The sequence below is a fragment of the Felis catus genome, chromosome B1 (assembly GCF_018350175.1).
Source record: "Felis catus isolate Fca126 chromosome B1, F.catus_Fca126_mat1.0, whole genome shotgun sequence".
Taxonomy (NCBI): domain Eukaryota; kingdom Metazoa; phylum Chordata; class Mammalia; order Carnivora; family Felidae; genus Felis; species Felis catus.
In genome coordinates this window covers 188,964,574-188,985,697 of record NC_058371.1, presented here as the reverse complement: position 1 = coordinate 188,985,697, position 21,124 = coordinate 188,964,574, and the positions used below count along the sequence as shown (strand labels likewise).

General features: G+C 38.4%; 1 protein-coding gene across 12 annotated transcripts in view; it reads left to right on the top strand.

The window, feature by feature from the left end:
* Positions 1–21,124, top strand: part of SLIT2 (slit guidance ligand 2) — a 374,968-nt gene that overhangs the window by 319,655 nt on the left and 34,189 nt on the right. For 7 of the 12 annotated variants that reach the window (XM_045056548.1, XM_023253261.2, XM_023253265.2 and 4 more), the window contains 4 exons: positions 3,005–3,129; positions 3,269–3,366; positions 5,136–5,275; positions 9,404–9,430. In XM_045056548.1, coding sequence (XP_044912483.1) covers positions 3,005–3,129; positions 3,269–3,366; positions 5,136–5,275; positions 9,404–9,430 — 390 coding nt within the window. The remainder of the gene's footprint in view (positions 1–3,004; positions 3,130–3,268; positions 3,367–5,135; positions 5,276–9,403; positions 9,431–21,124) is intronic. The other 5 variants (XM_023253270.2, XM_023253268.2, XM_023253269.2 and 2 more) reach the window with 1 other exon arrangement.

Here is a 21,124-nt window from a genome sequence, read left to right as displayed (position 1 = left end):
GAACCCAGTATTTTAGAGCTATGATCCTAATTATGATGCCACCAAAACAGTTTACATGTTTAAAAAATACATGAAGAGCAACCTGTGCACATGAGAAATGTCATTTCGATTCCTTTAGTTTTAGCTAAACTGAATATATACAAGGGGACAATGATCCTATTCGGTATACGCATAAGAAATTCCAGGTAATGAAAATAGTTGAGCAGGAGAGGAAACTACATTTGGTCCTGGAAAAAAAAAAGTGGAGAAATTGGTCCTTATTGATCAATAGATTAGGTATAGTTCACTGGCTATTTATTAAATGCATCTTGGCTCTGTGCTAAACTGGACAGGGATGACTCCAGTTTGGCAGTGTGGTCCTCTGCATACTCTATTACATTCTTCAAAATGTATTTAATTTTTTTTTTGAGACAACCTCTGGCTTCTCATCTAAATACTCAAACATGATTTTTGAAAAATGTCACATTCCACAGAATAAACACAGAGACTGCCAACCCTGAACTCCTCTATTCAAACCGCAGGCTTACAAGGTTGGAAGCATTAAATAGACCAAGAGACAGTTTTCCTCAAGGTCTTGGGAAGCGGCCAGATGAGCGTTTACAGTCCTCGTATTTGCTGATGCTCTGTTTTGCTGGTGCACATTCTTACTATTTCCCCCTATGCTTTTTTTTCCAAGTTAGATTCTTCTTTCTTCTAACCTAGCTAAGGGACCCACTACTTCCTTTTCTATTGCTGATTCCAAACCTGATACAGTTAGCCAACACAAAGCTGTTTGGGGCTGGGGGGCGGGGGGTGGTTATTATCTTAATTTAGCGTATTGCCTTAACTAACTGCCACCTTTGATTCCTCCATTGTGCTGAAGAGCTAAATTTATTTGATAAACAAGTTGGAACGGGGGTGAGAAATTAAATGTCTCAGAGCATCACTTCGATATTCATCCCAGCAATTTCCCAGCTGTGATTTGCTATAAAGACTGCATTAGTTACTCTGGTTATGAAGAGAAAGCTAAGAGATTGCTGGCAAGGCCTCCCTAGTGTCAGAGGAGTTGCTAGGAGTAAATACCACCCCCCTCAATTAATAAAGTCATCCCCAGAACTGTTGTCCATTCTCTGATGGTCAGAAAAGAAACAGGAATCTCTTTGTAGAATTTTTTCAGGGTTTTTGTTAATAGAAACACTGACCAATACAGAATACTATCCTCTTTAGGATTTTGCTCCTACACCATTTTATGAGTATGTACTGGTATTTTCCAGGATAAGGGCAATACATAGATATGAAGAGGTGTTTTTTTTTTTTTTTAAGTTTACTTATTTATTTTGAGACAGAGAGAGAGAGATAGAGAACATGCACGAGCTGTGGAGGGGCAGAGAGAGAGGGAGAGAGAGAGAATCCCAAGCAGACTCCACACTGTCAACATAGGGCCCGACAGGGGCTGGAACACACGAACCTTGAGATCATGACCTGAGCCAAAATCAAGAGTCAGACGCTTAACTGACTAAGCCATCCAGGCACCCCTGAAGGGTTTTTAAGCCGTCTATGATAATTCACGTTTTCTTTCTGTTTCTGTCAGTAGACCGACAACTCACAAACATAAACTGTGATCTGCAGAAAAAGTCTGACAAAAGATAGTTTATGTGAGCAGAAACCATAGAATTTTCAGCTGGAGGTACCTTAGAAGGTTAGATCAGTGATGGTGGGAAGAGGGGCATGCTGTACAGCCCACTCAGATGACTTTGCTGGAAATAACGTGTGATGAAATGTGCAGCTGGAATTATTGCTGCTTCTCCCAGCGAGGATAAAGAAATACAGAGAGATGGTGATGACAGAAACATGATTCGTTATTATATTATAAAATATTTGCATTTTACATGTATGAATAGGTCACTCTTCTATTGTCCTCCTCCGTTGCCAAAAGCGTTTTTGAGCGCTCAAAAATATGGCAAAACGTAGCATCAGTGGATCATAATTTTATTGAAGACAGTACAGTTTCCACGTTGTTAGCCATTTATGGAATGAATATGTGCAACCAAAGAAAAATGGTTGCACGTGAATCTGCATTTAATCTAAACCTTTCATGGATCAGGAGATTTTTAAAATGTGTTTCCCAAAAAGTGAGATTGCAAGAGAAGATGATTTCAATGGTGTTTTCTTCTTGGAGAGGAAGATACAGACATCTCACCCACCACATGCCTGTGCTAATGTGATAGCATACTGAACCAAGAGGATATGAGGGAAGAGATAATGGAAATTATATTTTTGGTTTATTTCCATATGCATAAAGGTGGCACTGTTTTCTCTCTCCTGTGTGAAAATAACACTACTGAACTAATGCTATCAGGGCAGGTGCATACTTTTGTATTTTTTAAAGTTTATTTTATTTATTTTGAGAGCGAGAGTAGAGAAGGGGCAGAGAGAGAGGGAGAGAGGGAGAGAATCATGAAATCACGACCCGAGGCGAAATCAAGAGTCCGATGCTTAACCAACTGAGCCACCCAGGCCCCCCTATTGTGTTTTTAATTGCACTGATGTATTTATAGGTATTCATTAAACCTTCACACATATCCCCCAACATACAGACACACACACTCATACACACACACACAGTCCTCTTTGGGATTGATGGTATGCATTTCCATGACAGCTGACTGAAGTTAAGTGCAGGCAATGGTCATGGAATGCAGCCACACAGACTAGTTAACCTCTGAGGGGATCAACCCCATGACACTTGCATCACTAACATCAGATCCTTACCACCTAAGGTCACAAGCCATAGTCCCACTCTGAAGTTGGATGGTCTCACCACAGCTCTCAATGAGATGGTCTCCTGTTGCATTCTTGAACATTATATGATGATGCAGATTGCTATTTTATTCACGGAAGAGAAATACATATAGATATGTGACCAATATTTTTTGTACAAAACCTACTGTTATATTAAGGCCTGTAAATAAGTGAACTAAAAATACAAGGTATCAGTTTCTTATGTTTTTAAATTAATTTTCAGGTCCCGTGGATGTCAATATTCTAGCTAAATGTAATCCCTGCTTATCAAATCCGTGTAAAAATGATGGCACCTGTAACAATGACCCAGTTGACTTTTATCGCTGCACATGTCCGTATGGTTTCAAGGTAAGTAGAAACTTTTAAGGGAGACATCATCTGAAAACATAGCTTTCTTCGGTGGGTCCTCGTCATTCTATTGTGTTTTCTCTATGTACTGAGATCTGCTTTGTTTACACTTGACTTTACTCGGCCATTCCTTCTCCAGGGGCAGGACTGTGATGTTCCTATTCATGCATGCATCAGTAACCCATGTAAACATGGAGGAACTTGCCACTTAAAGGAAGGAGAAAAAGATGGATTCTGGTAGGTCACTGGACTCTAATATTCTGTCTGAAGCATTGGAACAAGAATAACTAAGCAAGCACTCATTTTCCTTTTCAAATCAAAGGGTGTTATTCCTAAAAGAATGCCAGAAATGTGTTCTTCAGAACAATATGCATTCGTCCTTCTCAGAGATATTGTAATATGAAAAACAAACATTACAGTATTCCCAGCTCAGGATGCTATAAAATCAAGAATTTTTAAACATATGCACGTGCATGCGTTATGATTCATATAGTCAGATTAGGTCAAGACAGAGTAGTAGCTCTATTATGCTAATTAATAGCCAATAGTCTCCTACTTCAAGATGCATATTCATCTGTTTTGTGTATTGCTTTCACAGACAGTGTGTAATGATAAGACGTAGGTCCCAATGGAACAGAAAATTAATGATTCATTTCCAGGCCACAAAATGAGTAGACAAACATGCTGTGAACATTTTTAATCTGGAGTTATTTAATCATACAGGACAATTACTTCAGATGTACTTCATGAATTATGAAATAGAGTTCTTATAATGACAGTAATAATTTCACATAAGAATGTTAATCTACTACATAGCTTGTTAGAAATACCACTTTTTACAGTAAGTATTCTTCATTTCTGCATTCTCTTATGAAATGGTCTCTTTTTTCAGTAAGACTACTCAAAGATTATCCTGATACCTATTGAAAATAAATGTACAATATTTTATGTCATTGAAAAATATTGTATTTGTTGAGACTTAAAGAGAACATTTACATTTTATAATGACAAGGAAGATGTCATTCTATTTTCAGATTTTTTTTTTTTTTGCTTTGAGATATGGAAGACATTACTGCTAGGATAGAAAGTGTTGTAATTTTTTTTCTTTATTTTATTTAATGTCTATTTACCTTTGAGAGAGAGAAGGAGAGAGGGCGTGAGCGGGGCAGGGGCAGAGAGGGAGACACAAAATTCAAAGCAGCCTCTAGGCTCTGAGCTGTCAGCACAGAGCCCTACATGGGGCTCTAACTCATGGACCTCAAGCTCATGACCTGAGCTGAGTGGGACACTTAACCAAGTAAGCCATCCAGGCGCCGGAAAGTGGTGTAATTTTTAAAGCCAGAACCGGGGCTTCTGGGTGGCTTAGTGTGTTAAGTATCTGACTTCGGCTCAGGTCATGATCTCATGGTTCATAGGTTTGAGCCCTGCATTGCGCTCGTTGCTGACAGCTCAGAGTCTGGAGCCTGCTTCAGGTTCTGTGCTCGCTGTCTCTCTGCCCCTCCCCTGCTCACGCTCTCTCCCCCCCTCTCTCTCTCAAAACTAAATAAACATTTAGTTTATTAAAAAAATTTAATGTCAGACCCAGTTGCTCCTCATTAATGAGCAGAGAAGCATGAATCATTTTATTAGAGCACAACTTGAGATCAATGTATCTAGGGCTGTAAACCTTGCTTGTGTTTTAGACCTGCAAATACATTGGATATATTGACTTATAGGACTATGGGGCTATTTGCCATCTTGCAGCCGGCAAAGCTTCTCTTTTTTCAAATTGTTTCTGATTTGGGGGATACTACTTTAAACTCATGCGTACTACATGTCTTTTAAAAGTACTTTAAAGTTTAATTTCTTAACAGTTTAAATGTCTGTAATGGATGAGCATGTTTAGCTTTTTTCAGTACTTAGACTATATAGTTCTAAATGTACCAAGGACGTGCTTTTTTGTTCTGTTTTATTTTCGTGTTTTTGTTTTTTTTTTTTTTTTTGGTCTTTTCTCCCCTGGTGTTCAGGTGTATTTGTGCTGATGGATTTGAAGGAGAAAATTGTGAAGTCAATGTTGATGACTGTGAAGATAACGATTGTGAAAATAACTCTACGTGCGTCGATGGAATTAACAACTACACGTGCCTTTGCCCACCTGAGTACACAGGTAAGGAGAAGCGAAAATGCTGTGCCATCAGTAGTGTACCTGTTTGAAAGCATCAGTGGCCCTGTGTCGTATGCATATAGTAAGCATTGTATTATTCCATAACCGGTAGGTGTTTTGAAAATTAGATGTAATGTGAATAACAGACAAAAATGGTTTGGATCAACCAAATAAAAGATGCAGCAAGTTCAAACCACAGACATCTACATAAAGTCATGCTACACAGCAAAAGTTACCATTCTGAAGCTTTTATTCCCACAACTGTAAGCATTTTCACGTAAAGCACCTCTCCTGTGCAAACCAACCCACCAATACATATGGAAAAGAGGCCACTTTTTCACAGTCAAAACACAATTAAGCATTTGAGATTACTTGTGTCCCTAGGTGTTTCTTCACTAGTGAGTGTTTTCCTCTAGTAACTCCTGTCCTTCAAAATAAAACAGAATCAGGAAGATATTGAGCACATTGGATAATCTCACGATTATCACCTTTTTCCTGACGTTTCGTATCTGAAGGTGATAAATTTCATAACTCTGTCTGAACTGATAAACTTCCCTGCACAAACCAATTTGCTATAAAGGCAACGTCAAGTTTCGGCTAACCCTGTTATGTCAATATATCTGTTTTGATGGATTTTTGTGGCTATGAATAAGAAGTGAAATAGTTGCTATCTCGTTTCCTTAATAAACCACTTAGTTTTAAAGTTGATGGAGAAAAGAGAATGTTACACATTCGATTTACAAGAAAAGATGGGGAAATAGATTCTGTGACTCTGTTCAAAGTTACCATTTTCATTTTGATGGGTATCTTTCATTAACTATGTATTTCCATATTATTCAATACATAGTTAAGAATATCAGAGGATAAGATAACTGGGTAGATGACTGAGGTTAACATCTCTAAACATGAAAAGATGAGAGCACATCTGTATGATTCACTTTCCCAGAGACTTGTCAGGGTAGCATTGAAATGTAAGCTTTATGGAATACTCAAACTTTGCATTTCAATAAGTACTCTTCCTGATGGGAAAATGCTAGATAAAAAACAAGCATTCTATTTTGATATCCCAGATTTGTTTGAGTGCCTTTGAACCTGCCTTTTCCATATTTGTTTGTTTGGGGTTTTTTTTTCACACCAGTGAAGCATCTGATGTCATATAGTGTAATATACTAAGTTTCCAGTAGGAATTTGAACATGTTGTATCATAATTGTTCTATTACATATATGCAGCCTTGGACCCCTTAGTGACTAGTTTGAATTCTTTGATATTTCACATTAATAAAGGATAGCAAATATATTCAACAGGTACCCATTCTAAAATGGTTGGGAAGTGTAGGTGCTACATAGCTTTGACATTCACACTAATATTACTTGTGTCACACCTCAGAGAGTTGCCAATGGCCTGCATGTACAGACAGATCCTGGGGCCCTTGGAGCTACCCTGAGAATATGAGTTTTCTTGGCTGAGCTAACTTAGACTTGAACAAGAAGCCCGATGTTTACACTAAAATCTGTTACCTAGTACCTTCTTAGGAGAGAGAAGTTCTGTTTTCCTCTCATTGTTCTAATCATTATCTTAAAGGCTTAATTTTGGAAGCCTCTTGAAACTAACCTCCACTTGACCAGGCTAAACTGGACCTAAGCATTTCAAGCACATTTGGATTAGCCAGTGTGCTCCTGAGCACAGAGACCAAGAATTTATCTATATGCCCTGATGAAAACCGAGGCTTTGAAAGCACTTTGTATTCAGGTTCTTAGATGCCTTTTTTATGATAATTTACAGAAGGTGGCAAACTCTTCTCAGTTGGTTTGGAGAGGGGTCCACCGGCTTTGGCTTTAGATTTGCTGTATCTTATTTCTTACCCATTTCTTTTGAGTCTTCACCTTACCTTCTCTCCCAAGCTTCCTTCCTGTACCTTCTCCTCTTGATCACGTTTTCTCCATCCTAAGTGATCCAGTTCACTGCAACTTCCTCTAGAAGTGTTATGAAGCCTCATTTTCCCCGTGTCAGATCTCTTTTTATGAAACACATCAAAAAACCCCAAAGTTTAGCAAAACCACTTTTTAGCCAAAATGTGACATCTATAAAGGCCATCATGTGGGAACCTGCCATTACTATCTGTCCAGAGTCACGGTTCTCAACAAGAACTGAGACTCTTAGATGTTTTTAGTCATAGCTATTGCAAATACTGGTTTGCCTTAATTTGGGCAAAGAATTAACAAAAATACTGAACTCAGTAGAAAGCTCACAGTGTACAAAACATGGAGATATTACCACTGTCACTGGGCTGGGTCTTGGGGACAACAAGGAGTTTGACAGTTGGCATTAGAGCAGATATCTAAACTGGGCACATACTCACCCATTAGCTGTAGTATTTTGGTCCACATGTGAAATGAGCTCATTTACAAAATATCAAGCAACCATCTGCAGATTTTGAAACGAGTGGCACATAAGTGGCCTTTAATTATAGGAAGTATAAATTGGACTCTAGAGTTTCATATCACACTTCATCCAAGCCTGCAGTTAGGGAGGATTTTTTTTTTTAATAATGTGGCTATATTGTTTCAGATTTAAGTTTGGAATCTGATTAATGAGTATGAGACCTGGGAAGAGAAACCGTGCTGTGCTCAGGGAGTATAATCATGTTGTCATTGTTTAAAAATCACTCAAGTCAGAAGTTGCTTTTCTGTTTGGAGATGTTTTACTCTGTACCCCCAGAGGCAAACAATGAGAAAGTGAACTGGTTAGTAGGAACAAATAAAACTTCATGGGAAAAGGTTGTAAATTATTATGGTGAAAGGTTTTACCTTTGGCATCTGTGTCAAGACTCAGAAATGGACATCACGTTGCTAACGGAGGAAATTCAAAGACCCGAAAGCAGTCTGACAGAGAACTTACTATGTGATAGGTAGGCTGTACGATAGAATGAACTGCCATTGGGAAATTAAATTTATTTAAGCCCTTGTGACCAAAACACCACAGTAAATAGTGATTGATTTATTAGAGGAGAAAACTCTCCGTTCTTTCCCGCTGCAGGGATTGTCAACATAATTTTTAAGGGTCAATATTGTTTTTTATTATCTAATCTTTGCAATACTTTCCCCACCTGGGTTACCAAAACTATTCTTTTCTACCTAACTCAAGCCATCCTCTGTCCTTCTAGTTGCATAATATGACTGTTGCTTGCTAGTATTTTTCAGAGGATTAATTTTTGGAAATTTTAATTCACTGTGATGTTAAATTAAATTTTAAGGATTTTAAATTTAAATGCTAAGGATTCAGGAAGTAGGACTCTGGAATAATTAAATAATTTAAAAATTCAGTCTGGGGTGTTAATTTCAGCTTGCAAAATTGTTTTTGTTTTTAATCATTATTATATCCTTCCTAAAAAGAGTGCATATCTTGGAGGTATATTTTTATGGAATTCCTCGAGTTATAAATTAGAAAGTATATTAGCTCAAAACCTAGAAAAATGAAAATTGTGTATATAGCATCCCTGCAAAGCTGAAAAACTTGACACTTATTCTCAAGCTCTGGTATGAACTTAGTTGTTTGAATCGAAAAATATGTTTTCGCATGTTTCCTAAGAGTCAGAACCCTGGATCAGCTACGTCAAGACTATGCTTCCTAACACTATTCTCATGGGACCATATACAAAGATGACACAAAGTTGGTCTCAGTCTAAACCATGGTATTACTTAATGGGATGACATCAGTTCAGGAAATGAAAGCTTGCACACAAATTGGGCATGTAAGGACTTAGAAAGTATTTTGTGGAAAATATTCAGACCATTTTAGCTTTTCCATTTTGTGCCATTATTTCTTCATTTTCCGAACCTCCGATGCCCACACACAAACCATGAAGTGCACGTCTTAAAAAGTAAACCTGCTGGTTGTTAAATGAACTCGTTGAGATGCAGACCTCTCGCTGCCTGGGTTGGCATTTACCTTCTGCCTCCTTTACTCCATGTTTGTGCGTGTGGCCCTGCCGTAGGTAAGAAATCTGAGCCTTGCTTTAGTTTGCTCTCACCCTTGGCTTCTCTGTTAATGCCGCACATTGGCTTCGTGTGCTCTGCTGTTGTACTGCAATGTAAAAAGTCTTTTGTCTCTTCTGTCTTTGTCGCTGCCAGCTGCTAATCTGAATGAGGTGGAAAAAGGTTAGTTGCCTTTTAAGTCTACTATGATTTTCATTTTAGTTTCCCTTTTTTCTTTTAAAGCTACACAGATGTTATTGTGTGTACACGGTAAAAAGACTGTTGACAAAATCTGAAACCAGTATCTCAAATCAGTCATTCAGATCCTTGCCATACACATAGCTATGCCAAACACTGTAAAAAGGGCATCTGAAGTGCACTTTACCAATTTCCAGAAGGCTCTGAAATTCTCTGGGAAGAAGGGGTGGCTAAAAAGAAAGATGAATGTTTTCTACTTCCTACTTGTCTGTATGCTTTTACTCTTTAAAGATACCACAAACATGAATTACTTTTACAATGAAAAACATAGGTCATTCAGTACAGAGATAGGGTGTAGATATAAAATTTTTTTAATACTGGGAATTTTCCCATGACATTAAACTAACACCTTCAGTAATTTGAAACATGTAAAATACTGGAAGATGTTTGTATTTATTAAAACGTTTTATGAAATAAATATTACAAAGCCCAAGAGGTTGATTTTGAGAGTCACGTTGTCAAACACAGTATAAAATGTCATAACTACTAGGCAGTATTTTTAAAGCATAAAAAGACCTATATCTAATCATAGACATCAATATGGTCCAAATAGATCCCCCAAAACATCAGGGCCCAGGAAAGGAAGTCCTAGAGTAATTAGGGGGATAGGCATTTCTGGAGAATTATCATGAAATCTTTGTGAAATTTTAGCTTAAAGATTCAGAATTATTACTAATAACATTGGATTTTTACTCATTCAGCTGATTGGACGTTTTCAAGTGTCATGTGTAGGCACAGTGTCCTAAAAGCACAATATGTGCTTGTCTTGACATTTCTGATTATATGTGAAACATTTGCAGTAGGATGATAGGGCTAACATAGAATTAGCATTCTATTGCAGTAGGATGATAGGGCTAACATAGCATTATATAGCAGCTCTCTTTGTCTCTGCTTGCTAAGGACTGCATTGTTTTTTCTGTTGCATTATTCAGGTGATATGCTGTGTTTGGTCACTTACTCTTACTACGTACAGAGTTAAGTTGAAAAATATGAAAAAAAATGGCTTCATATTTTAGAATGTTAAAATATAGCCTGTGCAGTTCTCTGAAGATTAACGAATCCAATAGCATCCTTGATCAGATGTCATCTTTTCTTTTTAAAAGTACTAAAGTAATTGGTGGTCTGGGGCAGGGATGTTTAATGTTTGCTTCTATCTCAGAGTAATAATAGCAATTGTTCTGTTATAGGAATATACCATAAATAGTTATATATACTCTCAGGAACAAGGTTGGCAGTGTGATAGTATTTTAAATCACCATGTGGTTTCCTGTGTTGACTAAATTTCATGCTTATGTTTATAAAAGATGCCTTCTCTTTCCAAGAATCTCCTGCTGAGTGAATTTGCTTTGAAAAACACTCAAACTTTGCTCTATTTTTTAACCCAAAACCTCACAAGAAATTAAATTTCAACTTCTTTATAGCAGACAGCAACTTTCTTAAATAAAAAGAAGCTCCATAATTAGGTGACATATTGTTAATTGAAAAGAACGCTGTAGATGTGAACAATAAAAATTTAAGCAATAACTTGTATAAAAGATGAGAAAACACTTACCCGAGGATGCACACCTTATAAGTAGGGATCTGAATGCAAACCAATGTCTAACTGACCCCAAGGCATGCACTGGGATTTGGGGTGGGGAGGCTTCCACTGGAATCAATTCCTTCATATCTGCGCTATCTTCCAGGCCTGGAACCATTTCCCATCACTCAGTGGCTCTGCCTAATTGTTTGTGATAAACAAGCTTTTCTTCTGCTGTCTCTTCAGTTCTCTGTACAGAAGTGTCTTTCATGTGCATTTGAAAAGAATAAAGCTGTAGCCACAAAATTCAAATGAAGGCAAACAATCTATTTTATCTACAAATTAAAAAAAAAAAAAAGACAGTGCCTAATCAATGCCTGCAAAACTATTTCCCCTGATTTTTAGGCTACCTCCTTCCATATAAGGCTGGTGGGGTACTGATGAATTTTTGTAGCTAAGGGGAAAAGTTCAGATTTCTTATCCTTATAGTTAATATTATCAACTCTGGGATCTCTGGCAGTCTTTTTTTTTTTTTTTTTTTTCTGGAAAACAAGGATAATGACATCTGTCCCACCTCACATCCATGCCTGAGAATAAGAATGTATGGAACAACACCTTACAGTGTTAAATATCTATACTCCAGAAACCTCAGGGGCTGCCATTCCTAACGGCATTAAGAATCCTTAAGGGAATTTTGATAAAGAAATTCCTACCTAAAGTAGATTATATGCATAATATATTCTTCCCATATTTTTCAGTACTATCTTTCTTTCTTTTTTTTTTTTCAACTCTTTCTCTATATACATTACATGATTTGGTTAGTTTCTGCATTACAAAATTTACATGTTCTTTACATACCTCTATATTTTCTGATCCCCACAATTTGTGTATTACTTTGTTTTTTATTTTTATTTATTTATTTTTTAATATAATTTATTGTTTGGGGGTAGACTCCTATGATTCGTCGCTTACATACAACACCCAGTGCTCATCCCAACAAGTGCCCTCCTCAATGTTTATAGCACCTCTTTCAACAATAGCCAAATTATGGAAAGAGGCCAAATGTCCATCAACTGATGAATAGATAAAGTACTGTCTTCAAATTATTATTTTGTAATTCTGTTTTCCATGCACATTTCAAATGGAAAGACTTCAGAAATAAGTCTCTGGTTCTTTACCCACTTGACTTGAAGTATAAGGAAATAATGAATGCTGAAGAGCTCTTGGATTTGACTGGTTTTTTTTTTCTTTTTTTTTTTTTAGGTTTTGTTATATTTTTTAAATTTTTATGATCCTTAATAATAGTGATTGCCTGTTATCAATTCTGCCTCAAGATGTTTAAGGTCTTTGTTTCAAGATCAATATAGTTGCAATCACGCTTGCAGTCTGTTTTTTGTTTGTTGGGTGGTTTTAGGTTGTTTTTTTTGTTTTGTTTTGTTTTTGTTTTTTGGTTCTCTTATTTCATCTTATTTTATTTTTAATTTTTTTTCTTTCACTATTTTTTTTAATATAATTTATTGTCAGGTTGACTAACATACAGTGTGTACAGTGTGGTCTTGGTTTGGGGCGTCAGTTCCCGTTATTCTGCAGTCTGTTTTAATAGAGAGAATGCTCTGGCAGCCTAACAAGATTGTGTGGTTTGCTTTCATCTTCCTGCCTTTCAACACCAGGTCCTACTTGCTCTTTAGTTAGTAGGCAAGGCCCACTGAGCCCAAAACAACAGTTTAACTTAACCGAGCCTTATTCAATCTAATTTGGATTTATTTATCTTGAATGTAAGTGTTAAATATTTCTAAGGTTTCAGTAGTTGTTGGCATTGGCCACATTATTTGACACCAGTGTTCTAAAGAGGAAGTGCTGAAAAATACCTCCTTTTCTGTTTATTTTCAGGGGAGGTAAATTTTTCATTTTAAAAACTCAAAAGATGTTTAAAAATACCTTATGCTGGACACTGTGCTAAGCACCAAACGTGACTTTTTAAAATGCATAAAACATCTACTAGGCAAACTCTTTGGCTTTGATTCTGTACTTCAAGTTCAAATTGGGTCAGTTATTTCACCAGTACAAAGCCATCATCTCTCATATTCCAAGAAAGTGGACAGCATAATATGGTTCCTTTACTAGTTGATAAGTGAAGATAATCTTTTTCTGAATGAAGACTAATCAAACTTTCTAGCAAACAAAACATTATGGAGCAACCCCTTTCGTATTATTTAGAACAAAAGCGAGAACAGAAGATGATTTTCCTTGTTTGAAATATCTTATCCAAATGTATAGAGTATTTTCCTGAGCCTTCCTACTTTGAAGTATGATTCACTTTATCTCATGATGTTACTTTGTGGCAATGTATCCCTTCTGCCCATGGTCCATTTTGCACACCTTTTGCACTCAGAGGACATTTATCAGTGACTATTGGATCTTCAAGAATTCACAACCCCTCAAGATCTTTTCATTACATTTCTGTACAAACCAGTGGATTTAATTAAGTTTAGAGAAGTGGGAATGATCTGAGTACCTTATTCATCATATTTTAGAGGTCAATGGACTTTCTAATTGATAGGACAGATTTCAGTATAGTGAGCACAAGTAAGAAAGCATCATATTATTAAAAAGGATCCTCAGGAAGAGTTGGCTCTTTGAAAAAAGTAAGAAGAAATAACAGCACACTCTTAGTGATGAATACAGTCAATTATTACCATCACCATTGATAAGGATACTGAATATTCAGATCAGAGACTGGGCATCTGTTCATGTTAATATGCTCTGGTGCCTGGGATTATAACCTTGAGCAGAAGATGTGACAAAGAGAGCTGGACTGGTTCTGCAAAAGAGGAGAAAATAGAAATGTTTTTCCTGCAGGTGTAGTTCAATTAACAGGTCCTGGGATGACTCCCAGAATCCCATCAACTGTGTCCACCCTCTTCTCAGTTTATCCATCTCCTTGCTACACTGAAAGATCTGTAAGAGGAGAGAGAATGTGTGTGTGTGTGTGTGTGTGTGTGTGTGTGTGTGTGTGTGTTTTAATAGGAATAAAGAACAAATGGGAAATATACAAATTTTTATAGGAATTGGATGGAATTTTAAAATTTTGGTAATAAGAAACATTCAGATCCTTTTATCTTCCCTTTCTCAAACAAGTCGCTTAAGTACTGACACTCACACTCCTACCATTCCTGAGTTCATCCTGTCTGTTTCCAATTGGAACCGTCATTATTTGGCAGATGAGATTATACAGATACCAGAGAGTCCACCAGGCTGTGCATCCAGTCCCGCCTGCAAAAGCAATCCCTCAGGCTGGGATCTCAGAACACAAATCTGCTACTGATTTTCCTTATTCTCTGCTCTGCCTTAGGTTGTTCTTCATATCTCTGGGTCTCCTTCATTAATGTGTTTAAAGGTTTTTGTTGTTGTTGTTTGTTTGTTTTTTTTTCCCTTGCGGCACTTGGTTGGCTCAGTTGGTTGAGCGTCAGACTTCGGCTCAGGTCATGATCTCAGCTTCGTGGGTTTGAGCCCCGCATCAGGCTCTGTGCTGACAGCTCAGAGCCTGGAGCCTGTTTCAGATTCTGTTTCTGCCTCTCCCTCTCTGCCCCTCCCCCGTTCTCACTCTGTCTCTGTGTGTCTCTCTCTCTTTCAAAAATAAACATTTAAAAAAAATTAAAGTTTTTTTTTTTCCCTTGAAAAGCAATCAAATAAGTGCCATCTTTCACATTTTTCGGCAGCCATCGAGCATCTAGTTTGTGCCAGGCAACTTGCAGGTTACTGTTTTGGATACCTTCCCTTGCTGCACCAGTTCAAATAAGATAAAAATGATCACCAATCATTCAGGATTTTCCTGAGCCAAGCAAGAACTCAAAATGCAAATATTTGAACAATGATGCGCTTGACCCCCCAAAACTCTATGTCCTGGGGATTCTATAAGGAATTCAACTAGATTTCCTCCCCTGTCACAAGTATATGTGACAGTGCCATAACAGATTAAGTTTAACACCAGAATTCTGGTTCAGTTATTCAGATTGCTGTCATAAGTTCCTTTGCTATTATTGTCAATATTAATGATCCTTTTGCATTTAAAAAAAAAACTCGTTTGGTAAGAATTTATAAATAGGAACAAGAACAGCCTGTAGTTGCAGCCCCAGAACCCTCCTCTCCCCCTTCATACACCCAGGATTCCCAGAACGGACTCTGAGATTGTTTTTTCTGTCGCAGAGAAAAAAGAAACTAAATCTGATTATGTTAGCAAAAAACTAGCAACGGTTAAGTGTTGCAGCAATGCTGTGTACCCATATCTAAAACTGTTTTTCTTGTAGACATCCTCAACCTGCATTTATAACCTATAATTTAACTTTTGAAAACAGAAATGAGATACTTAATAATTCAAATGTACTTTTTCCTATTGCTTTATTGGTATAAAACGGAAATGTTTTTTGAAGTTTATTTATTTATTTTGGGAACGAGAGAGTGCAAGCAGGGGAAGGGTAGAGAGAGAGAGAGAGGGAGAATTTCAAGCTGGCTCCATGCTGCCAGCGCATAGCCTGACCCTGGGCCCAAACCCACAAAACTGAGATCATGACCTGAGCTGAAATCAAGAGTCAGATGCTCAACCAACTGAGCCATCCAGGTGCCCCTAAAACAGATGAATAGTTTGGGGGCACCTGGGTGGCTCAGTTGGTTGCGTGTCCGACTTCCGCTCAGGTCATGATCTCATAGTTCGTGAGTTTGAGCCCTGCGTCAGGCTCTGTGCTGGCAGCTGGGAACCTGGAGCCTGCTTCAGATTCTGTGTCCCCATTTCTCTGCCCCTTCCCTGCTCATGCTCTGTCTCTCTCTGTCTCTAAAAGATGAATAAACGTTAAAAAAACAATTTTTTAAAAACAGATGAATATTTTAAGCAGAGTGAGTTGAAGTTGAAAAATTTCAGAAATCCTAATCCAGGGTCCAAATAACCAACCTTGTTTCTGCTCAGCGGTCCTTGAGGTCTGAACAAGCCTAGGTGACACCTGCTGCTGCCCAGATTTCTTGGCAGGCAGACGTCAACTAATTGTACCCCCTACCCCTCCCACCCCGATAACTCTTCAAAAATGTCTTCTTAGTTTACTTTACCAAGACGAAAAATCCCATCAGGGGTACTAATGAATTGGGGACTGTGTAGTAAAGTTTTTAATCGAGTTTCTAAGCCAGGATGCTGTCCATATTTTTTAAGTCATTTTTTTGAAAAATTATCTATTTTTGAGAGAGAATGCACAAGCAAGGAAGGGGCAGAGAGGGAGGGAGAGAAACAATCGGGCTCTCCGCAGAGCCTGACATAGGGTTTGATCCCACCAACCAGAACCATGAGATCATGACCTAAGCCAAAATCAAGAGTCAGATGTGTAACCAAATGAGCCACCCAGGTGCCCCCAGTATGCTGTCCATATTTTAGTCACTAAATGAAACCCAAGGAATACTGGAAAATTAGGAGTCTTTTTTTCTTCTGTAATTTTTCCAGATTGTAACTTCTCCAGAGTAAGGACTTTATCATGCATTATCATGCATGTCCTTGAATCATTTGGTGGGTCTATCTCAAAATATTTCTTCTCAACATTTTATTATGAAAATTATTAAACTAAAGCAGCTTTGTATTTTGGTCAAATAAGAAATTCTCACACCAGAGTACATGTAAACTAATCCAATTATTAGTGGTTGATTTCCTTTTACACTAGTCTTATTAGTTTCAGGAAACATTAATGTTAACTCCCACGAACTATATAGTATCTTCACTATTCATTGACTTGCCAAAGAATCACTATGGATAAAATTTTTCAACAATGTCATGAGTTAAACCAGTATTTTTTAAGAAAAGGCATGTTTAAGAAGTTTGAACGTGTGGGGGAAATGTAAATTATGATTAGTGACAAGATTCAACACAGGCATCCTCCACTTATCATGAGCTTTGATGTCTTTGACATAATTTAATAAAAAAACATTATTTTTAAGTAATAATAATATAGATACTTGGTAGTTATTATTAGTTGTTGCTTTCATTCAAATTTCAAGCCCATCTCCCAATTCGTTGTAAAGTTGATGAAATAAGACATTGGACTCACTTTTCTCCCTCTCTACAAACACAGTAGTTTGGGATTCCCTTGGCCCTTGTCACCTTTAATACCCTAAAAGGAGGAGAATCTTCATTGCCATCTGGGCAGCCTTCCCTGTTAGCGAGACCCTAACTGATAACACCAGTTCCGCTTGGAGAGAGGCCCAAGGAACTGGTCCAAATTCACCCAGACACAGTGCTTTGCAGGGAGACTTCCAGCCCCGCAGCAAATGTGGAGCCCACCTACTCTGCTGTGCTCTGCTGGACCTTGGCTCTTTTGCAGTGCAGAGGTCATGGTCATGGGTTACTCCCTCTCCCTGTGCATCACTTATTCCAGAATCTGTTAGAGTATCTCAGAGACCTAAAAGAAAATTTTAGGACAAGGAGAGGACAGCCACATGAAATGAAATAGGAATGCAAAAAGATATGAGTCAAAAATAAAAAATGAAATATGGCATAAATTGAAAGTTTTATCCCCACTATAATTCTCTAATAATTTAGCATTTACCACCTATATTGGTTTGCTGTTACTGCTGTAACAAAGTACCACATAGTGGATGGCTTAAACAACAGAAATTTAGTGACTCATGGTTTTGGAGGCTAGAAATCTGAAATTAAGGTGTCTGCAGGGTTGGGTCCTTTTGACCGTTCTGAGGGAACAATCCATGTGGGCCTTTCTCCTTGGCCCGTGGGGTCATCTTCTCCCTGTGTCTCTTCAATCTTTCCTTATGCCATATGTTTCTTTCTTATAAGAACATCAGCCATAATGGATTAGGGCCCACCCTAATGATTTCATTTTAACTTCATTATCTCTGCAAAGATCCTATCTCTAAATAAGATCACATTCTGAGCTACCGGAGTATTCCAACATATCTTTTTTAGGAGACAGAGAGAGGGGACACAAATTAACCCATAACACCACATCACTATATTTTAAACTCCTGATTTTGCCCCAGAAAACCTGGTCATTTCAAGTGTTCTCTATGTCACTGAAAAGTACTTCCAAAAATATACATACCGGAAACCTAGAAGTCTGAGATGACTCCCTCTCTCTCCCCTACTCACATCCAATCCATCACAAATTCTCATAAATTCTGCTTCCCAAACATCTCTCCAGGCCGTCCATCACATCTACTGCCACCTAAGTGCAAGTTGAATCATCCGTCATGTCCATTTTTATCTGCCCTTTTGTGGTCCATCCTTCACTGGAACCAGAATGTTCTTTTTAAAGTGCAGGTATCATCTGGCCATCCTCCAACTTAAAAACCCTTCAGTGGTACCCACTGCACGTTCTACCACATGGCCCCTGCCGGCCTCTGTGACCTCTTATGGTGCCTTGTTTTCCCAGATTCACTCCCACTCTTTCAGAGCTGAGATTTTCCATGAATATAACCTCCTACACAGAGCCTCTCCCCTGCTCTTCACTCTCCCCTCCCAGTGTGAATTCTTTAAAAACACTTCCCACATGGTCAGTCCCCCTCCTAAAGCACCATGACATCTTCCACTTGGCCTTTATCACACCAGCAATCTTATAACTACTTTGAAATTATTGACTAACATCTCTCTCCTCTTCCTCTCGTGTATAATCTCCATGAGAATAGGAATATAATTTTGTTGCTATTGTAATAGTTCACCCTTTTACTCCTAGCATTAGCACAGGCATTTCTTTTTTTATTTTTTTTTTAATGTTAAATTTTGAGAGAGACAGAGACAGAGACAGAGACAGAGACAGTGCAACCAGGAGAGGGCAGAGAGAGGGAGACACAGAATCCAAAGTAGGCTCCAGACTCTGAGCTGTCTTCACAGAGCCGATGCGGGGCTCAAACTCACGAACCATGAGATCACCACCTGAGCTGAAGCCGGATGCTTAACCAACTGAGCCACCCAGGCGCCCCTTAACACCGGTCTCTATACAAAGATGCCAGAAGTATAAACGAAGATAAAAGGAAGGGCCCCTGGTGTTCAAGAAGGAAGAAACATTAAAATCAGCTACATTCATAGATCTAAAATGAAGCAGGGGGCAAGGCTGACTGCAGGTACCCTTTCCCATAACAACCATCAAAGTGCATTGAGATTTCTGCCTCATTTCAATAAGATTACGAAATCACAACCTCAGAGGGCTCAGAGCACATACTGACACTTTGTTTTCACCACTGAATGCAATATGTTTTGAGCAGCTAACTTGCTACCTGCATTATCCATCTTTGTAGAAGCATTTTCCTTTTTGTGTGTGTGTGAGATTGTTTTAGAGCCACAGTTGACCTTGCACAATTTCAATTCCAGAAGATCATTTTACCAATGAAGAATTGGGGCCCAGAACAATAAAATAGTTCACTTTCCTGCAGCCAGACCACTGTCTTATACTGAGTAAGTTGTGGAAGGCCATTCCAAGCAATAACTCAGCGACCCAAATTTCATCTCGCCCATTAAGAGTACTTACTCCCCGGTATCTCTTTATGCTGGCTCACTGTTCACTCCAAACAGAGCATCAATTCTGATGATCTTGCTTCTAGTGTTCCACTACAAGGTGACCATAACTTTTATCATTCAAATGAAGTCATCTGTGTGAGTGCATGGGGACACTATTGGTAATTACCTTGAGACAACAGGTATCAACCAGGACCGTCCTACGTAAGCCAGGATATGTGGTTACATTACCACTACATCAAATTCTTCAGAAAAACCACATGTACAGGTGTTCAGTAAGTAGTGATTATATTTCCTCCTCGAGAGTGGGCTTTGAGGGGAGTGGGCATCACTCCTGCCTTGATCCCTTGCAGCTCATACTAGTAAAGCTGTAGAACCTGGCCATTTGCAACCCCACTCTCCCCCACACGGACCTGATAGACACAATCAGGAAGAAGCAATCCAAGAACTAGATGTCATCTTCTTACAAAAAAGACACCTGTTTACAGTATTTTTTTTTAATTTTTTTTAATGTTTATTTATTTTTGACAGAGAGAGAGAGAGAGACAGAGCATGAGCAGGGGAGGGGCAGAGAGAGAGGGAGACACAGAATCCAAAGCAGGCTCCAGGCACTGAGCTGTCAGCACAGAGTCCGACGCGGGGCTTGAACCCACAGACTGTGAGATCATGACCTGAGCTGAAGTCAGACACAACCTACTGAGCCACCCAGGCGCCCCTTAGATACAGTGTTTTTTTATTCACAAGTTATAGCACTTCATTCACTAACCTGTTTCTCTGAAGAAATAATGATAGGTTTCCTGGATGACCATTCTCCACTTCTTCTCCAAAACGTAGATATCACATGGACACACACACACACACACACACACACACACACACACATCCCTTTTTAAATTCTCTCTCTCTCAGGGCACCTGGGTGGCTCAATAGATAAAGCATCTGACTTTGGTTCAGGTCATTATCTTGTGGTTTGTGAGTTCAAGCCCCGCATCAGGCTCTGTACTGATAGCTCAAAGCCTAAGCGTGTTTCGGATTCTGTGTCTCCCTCTCTCTCTGCTCCTTCCCTGCTCACGCTGTCTGTCTGTCTCTCTCTCTCTCTCTCTCTCTCTCTCTCTCTCTCTCTCTCTCTAAGAATAAACATTAAAAACATTTTTTTAACTCTCTTTCTCTCTCACACGCACACAAAGCCTAAAATTGCAAGCATAAGGCAATTTAATTTACTCATCTGATTAGAAGTGAAATCATAAATGCCAGGCAACCATTTTGCTCCACACTATTGCTTTGTCACTTGGGACTTTTAAGGGTACATACCTGAAAGCAAATAAAAAATCGGATTTCCTAGGATTTAGCAGAGTGGATTGGAGCCAAATTATGGAGTCAATGTTTGTCTAGACCTCTGTATCTTGAGGGATTCATGGGTACTGAAATTTAACCAGTATGCAACTACATTGCCCTTAACCACCCCAGTGAGCTGACATATCTTTCCTACTTCCATGTTAAAAACATAAAGACCCGCTTACAGGATAACAGATTATAACATTAACTATGTGTAGTACAATAAAGAATGTTTCCACCTTTCCTTATCACCTCATATTTTATCATC